This window comes from Leguminivora glycinivorella, chromosome 12, assembly GCF_023078275.1.
Source record: "Leguminivora glycinivorella isolate SPB_JAAS2020 chromosome 12, LegGlyc_1.1, whole genome shotgun sequence".
NCBI classification, from domain to species: Eukaryota; Metazoa; Arthropoda; class Insecta; order Lepidoptera; family Tortricidae; genus Leguminivora; species Leguminivora glycinivorella.
In genome coordinates, this window is record NC_062982.1 from 16,801,658 (window position 1) to 16,807,872 (window position 6,215).

The 6,215-nt window shown below is 43.7% G+C and overlaps 1 protein-coding gene across 1 annotated transcript; it reads left to right on the forward strand.

The window, feature by feature from the left end:
- The first annotated feature begins 1,467 nt into the window (after positions 1-1,467).
- Positions 1,468-5,422, forward strand: LOC125232195. Its single transcript, XM_048137830.1, has 2 exons — positions 1,468-1,892; positions 4,667-5,422. Exons 1-2 carry the CDS (start codon positions 1,887-1,889, stop codon positions 5,360-5,362), a joined length of 702 nt encoding a protein of 233 aa, XP_047993787.1. The 5' UTR covers positions 1,468-1,886; the 3' UTR covers positions 5,363-5,422.
- Positions 5,423-6,215: the final 793 nt, after the last annotated feature.

Consider the following 6,215-nt stretch of genomic DNA (forward strand, 5'->3'; position numbering starts at 1 on the left):
CAGACTATTTTCATACAAAGTTTTGAATGCATTTAAATTTTAAGTGCTTAAAAATTCGAAAAATAATCGTACTGTGGTCGATATACATATTTATAAGTACTTATGTGAATATATTTTCATTTATGTTATCTAATATCCAAGGAGTTTAGTAGGAGGGTTTGGTTGGATTTGTATGAATAGGCGGTTTCACGCGACCTCTTTCGTTATAATGTTATTTCGTTATAATTGGCTATCGTTTTATTTGCCAGGAACCAGCACGGGAAGCATGGTCGCGCGATAGTCGATAAAATATCAGGCCGTCCCTATCGCACTTACAAATAGTGCGAAAGGGACGGCCTGCTATTTTATCGTCTATCGCGCGACCATGCTTCCCGTGCAGGAATTTCAAAGATCTAGTTTTTAAATAGTCTTGACAACTGGATGCCGAAACGTGTCGAAAGAAAGCGAACCATATTTTGACGTGTTTCCTCTCTGTCGCACCTTTCAATTTGCAATGAAGTGGGGCAGGAAGGTAACAAATTGAACGACGAGGGTAATTGAATTGATGTCGTGTAGCTTCTCAGACATTGCAAGCAAAGTCTGGCAACGTCGCGCCACCTTTTAGGCCTGGGTTGTTCTGACCCGTCGCCGGCGATCCAGTTAGACGTTGTCCACGGCGGCGTCTGTATGCTATGTTTGAAAGTGTGTCGTAACATGCTCGTCAAAACCCTGTGCTCCGCTTTCGTAACGACTTGCGAAAGCGTAAGTACACAGTCAAAGGATTCGCCAAAAACCCAACAGTCAAGTGGAGGACTCCAATCGAGCAACGAGCGGCTCGTTGCTCGCTGGTTTCTCCGTAACACGACGTACTGACTGCGCGAATGTTTGCTATGTAACATGTTACATTACAACTGTTGTAGCTATAAGTATGCATATGTACTCATAGGTTAAGTACCGTTGGCTGCGTCCAACGGCGGTCCGTTAGTCGAATACAGGACTTCTTTGAGCGAGCACGTTTGTTTATCTTTCTGCTTCCTAACCTCCAAACTAACACTGGCGACGACGGGTCGCACACCGCGTGTGCACAAATATGGCTAAAGTTACCATCGGAACACTCACAACATACAATCATGAGGTTCAGGAATGGTCGACCTACAAAGATCGACTCGAGCAGTGGTTTTTAGCAAATAGTTTGGACGACACGGAAGATAAATCAAAAGTTAAGCGTCGCGCGGTTTTATTAAGTAGTTTATGCGAAAACACTTATAAGTTGGTGCGTGATTTAGCCCTTCCTAGTGATGTGACGACTTTAAACTACGATGCCGTTGTTAAACTCCTGGACGATCATCTCGAAACTGTGAAATGCGGGTTTGCGGAGAGGTTCAAATTTCATTCCGCGGCTCAACAGGCGAACGAGAGTTTACCGGAGTGGGCGGCGCGAGTTCGCCGGCTCGCTGCTCATTGTGGATTTTCGACTTCAGTGTTAAACGAGACCCTTCGTGATCGGTTTGTCCTTGGCATGCAGCCAGGGCCAGAAAGGGATAAGCTTTTCACCAAACCGTTGGCAGACCTCACGCTGAATAAAGCGTTGGAGCTGGCAGAAGCTATACGGTGTGCTCGGCAGGGTTCATCCCAGGCAGTAGCGTGCGCAGGGATGAATACAACTACACAGGAGCAGGCCGTACTTAAGATAGCGGCCACGTCATCAGCGCGCGCGCCGGGACCAGCTCAGCGCGATAACGTATGCCCAGCGTGCGGGTACAAAGGTCACAGCTCGGAGACTTGCAAGTTTACGAAGTACAGGTGCAAAACGTGTGGTCAACGAGGACATTTGCGTAGGATGTGTCAAAAAAATAGTGCAAAACTCAACTTTATCGAGTGTTGCCCAGAGGAGGAAGAGGTAGGCGATGACGGTAAGCGAACCTTGCATAATATTAGATCCGTTAAAGGTGAACCTATGTATGAGACAGTACTTGTGAATGGAGTCAATATACGATTTGAAATGGATACAGGGGCTGCAGTTACAGTTATGTCAGAATACACATATAATAAACACTTCAGTGAGCCGATAAAACAAGCTGTCTCTAACTTAACCACCTATAATGAGGATCCTATCGACACTATAGGTATGGTGTCCTTGCCCTTTACTTATAGGAATATTACAGCTAACATAATGGTACATATTGTCAGTGGCCGTCGCGTTCCCCTTTTAGGCCGTGATTTTTTTTCGCGATTTAAGCTCCAAATATCGACCGTAAACTCACACAGCTCTTCTAGCACAGATACAGTATTAAATGAGTTAGCCAGTAAATATCCTAGCCTATTTTCTGAGGAATTAGGGTGCTGCAAAGGCGTAACCGTCACTCTTAACTTAAAACCAAACTCGAGACCAATTTTTTATAAGGCCCGAACGATACCTTTTGCCCTCCGCGAGATGGTAGAAAGTGAAATAGACCGGTTAGTAAGCCTTGGAATTCTAGTACCTGTAAGTTACTCCGAATACGCAAGTCCCATAGTACCCGTGCTAAAAAAAGACGGCAAAATCAGAATTTGTGCAGATTATTCGGTTTCACTCAATAAACAATTAGAAGTTGAGAAGTATCCCCTCCCTCGAATTGAGGAATTATTTGCGAAACTACACGGTGGCCAGCAGTTCTCAAAACTGGATTTATCCCGTGCGTATAATCAGTTAGTACTTAGCGAGGAGTCTCAGATGTTAACATGCATAAACACTCATAAAGGTTTATATAAGTACACTCGCTTGGTTTTTGGTTTGGCTAGTTCAGCGGCCATTTTTCAACGTACAATTGAAAGCCTCCTGTCTGGCATTCCAGGGGTCCTTCTATTCCAGGATGACATTTTAGTCACTGGAGAGAACCGTGACCAACACTTGCATAGGCTGCAAGAAGTATGCACACGTTTGCAGGATGCAGGCCTAGTGCTACAGAGTAATAAATGTTCTCTGTTCCAAAACTCCGTTACGTATTTAGGATTTATTATCGATCGTAACGGGCTTCATAAATCACCTGATAAAATAAAATCTATATTAGATGCGAAAACCCCTTCTAACGTAACAGAGTTAAAGTCCTTTCTCGGACTAGTGAATTATTACAGGTCATTTGTAAAAAATGCCGCATCCATCTTGCAACCTTTGCACTCTTTGTTGCAAAAAAATACCCCGTGGTCATGGGAGGCCAAACACGAACTGGCCGTAACCAATATAAAAAATATATTAGCATCTGACGAAGTTTTAGCACATTTCAACCCAGATGCAGATTTGTTTTTAACTGTCGACGCGTCACCAACTGGCTTAGCAGCAATTTTGTCCCAAAAAGAAAAAGGTTGCCCTGAAAGACCCATTTCCTATGCGTCGCGTTCGCTCACTTCAGCCGAAAAATCATACAGCCAAATACAAAAAGAAGCGACTTCCATTATCTATGGCGTTCGAAAGTACCATCAGTACTTGTACGGCCGATCTACTCCTTTCATATTGAGGACTGATCATAAGCCCCTCCTATCAATTTTCAACCCAAACAAAGGCATACCGGAAGTCACAGCTAATAGGTTGCAACGCTACGCTATATTTCTAGCCTCATATAACTTTAAGATAGAATACGTAAGCAGTGCACACAATACAGCTGATTTTTTGAGTCGCGCCTCGACTTGCGCCACGGATACTCACTCATTCTAACCACGACGATGATTTCTTAGATAAAGCAACTTATATTAATTTTGTCTATGACGGCGTCCGTTTTCTGAGCCTAGAGGACATAAAATGTTATACTAAATCTGACCCGTTATTATCAGATGTCGTACATAACGTGTTAAATGGTTGGCCGCATAAAAACAACGATAAGCGCTTGACACCATATTACAGTTGCAGACACGAACTATCATTAGAAAACTCGTGCTTAGTACGTGGTCATAAGGTTGTAATTCCAACAAACTGTCGTAAACAAATAATTTCAGAATTGCATAAGGGTCATTTAGGTAGCACTAAGATGAAGTTGGAAGCGCGTAACCGGTTTTGGTGGCCCGGCATGTCAGCTGATATCGAATGTTTTGTTGCTAGTTGCAGCGTTTGCGCCGGGCTGAGGCCCTCCCTCCCCGCGCACCGCTCGCCTGCTGGGAGTATCCTCCTCAGCCTTGGTACCGTGTGCATGTTGACATGTTAGGTCCTATAAATAACAAACTTTACCTAGTAATTGTCGATGCCTACTCCAAATGGGTAGAATGTTACGACATATCTTCAGGATCGAGTACTCAAGTCGTGATTGAAAAGTTGTGTGACGTTATGTCGAGGTTTGGTTTAATTCACACAATATGTTCTGATAACGCAAGTTCTTTTGTTTCCACTCAATTTAAAGAGTTTTGCAAATTAAATGGCATAACCCATGTAACATCACCGGCATATAATCCTATAAGCAATGGGCAAGCAGAGTCATATATAAAGATTACCAAAAGTGCCATTAAGGGCATTATAATATCCGGTTACAATAAAAAAGACTTACCCTGTAAATTAAATGAATTTCTGTTCAATTATAGAAACTCCATTCACAGTACAACAGGAAAATCACCTGCCGAAATCTTATTCGGTACGAAACTACGTAGCAGATTAGATTTACTAATACCTACTAAACCGCCCCCTCTTAACGCAACACTCGACGAAGTTGTAAAACAAAAACAGTGCTCACAGGCTATTAGTTATGGTGGTAATCGTGTGACGGAGTTCTTAAATAGAGATATAGTTTTAGTTAAGATATATAAAGCCCACAAATCGAGCTGGGTGAAAGGTACCATTGTAAAAAGACTCGGTGCTACAGTATACCTAGTGAGTTTGCTTGGTTGCAACACTGTGCTAAAAAAACACACAAATCAACTTTTAAAGTACAAAGGGGAGAACGTTGAGAGTTGGCACGAAAGAGAGAGTAGTAGTACTGGTCAAACTTCATCGAGTGAGATGGGTATGCCGCCCATCGTCTTGTCGCCCACGACTTCGGGTCTCATCGGTCAGCAGTCTGATTCGAACTCGACGTTGAATGCGCCGAGATCACCTGACAACTGGGCCGGCTGCGAAGTGGATTCGACTCTGCCCACCACCAGTGCCGAGGGCCAAGCCACCCCTCCAGGTCCTTTGCCCGCCCTGGACGCCGAGACACCGACACCGCCGCCGCTCCAGGTCGGCGCGGCCCCGCTGCCCCGCCGCCGCCGCCGCCGGCACAGAACGCCGCGGCATCGGCACGGACTACGGCGACTCGCACTGACCAACCAACTCACGAACCATCTAAACGACCCCGAAACGTCGTTAATTATAAGAAATATTTTTAGACTAAGGGTGGAGGGATGTTGTAGCTATAAGTATGCATATGTACTCATAGGTTAAGTACCGTTGGCTGCGTCCAACGGCGGTCCGTTAGTCGAATACAGGACTTCTTTGAGCGAGCACGTTTGTTTATCTTTCTGCTTCCTAACCTCCAAACTAACAACAACATTACTTGTAACGTTGGTTAGTACCCGCACCCGCCTTTAGGCCTAGTTGGTTCTGACCCGTCTACGGCGACGTTCCAGCTGGACGCCACAGAATTATAGTTAAACCAGAATGAGTAGTTAGGTCAAAAAGTGTGTCCACATGAGAGGGCATTGTTTGGGCTGGTGTCCCTCTCGCACTTACTGACAATGTCAACATTATTCAGTGACGTCATCACTAATCATAAATTGGGGTTACCAATCAATTTTCAAAGTTACTACCAAATCTACTAATACCCAATTGAAGATATTTTATAATTATACAAATCTTTGATTTATTGGCATCAAAATAATTACATTATAATTATTTGCCAATTCTTTAAAATATATCAAAACCCTAGTTTGAATTTTAATTTGATGAAAACACTAAAATAATATAAGAAGTTATAAAGTCAGGTAATATACAGATAAAAATACTACTACTATGGTAACCTCATTAACACTGGCCACACGTGCGAGAGGGACACCAGCCCAAACAATGCCCTCTCATGTGGACCGTTTTCGCTAGTCTGATACGATCACCTTTCTGTCTCAGTGAGAAGGTTCAATTTAGTATGGCAAAAAATGTGATTGCGCTGTCCCCTGTAAAGGTCTTTGCTGTATGCTATGTTTTAAAATGTTCGGGATTGGTCGTTCGCGTCACACGCGGCGAGCAAGACGTCCATCCGCCGTATCATGTTGCCAATTTTATCACTTATCCACGTGGATAA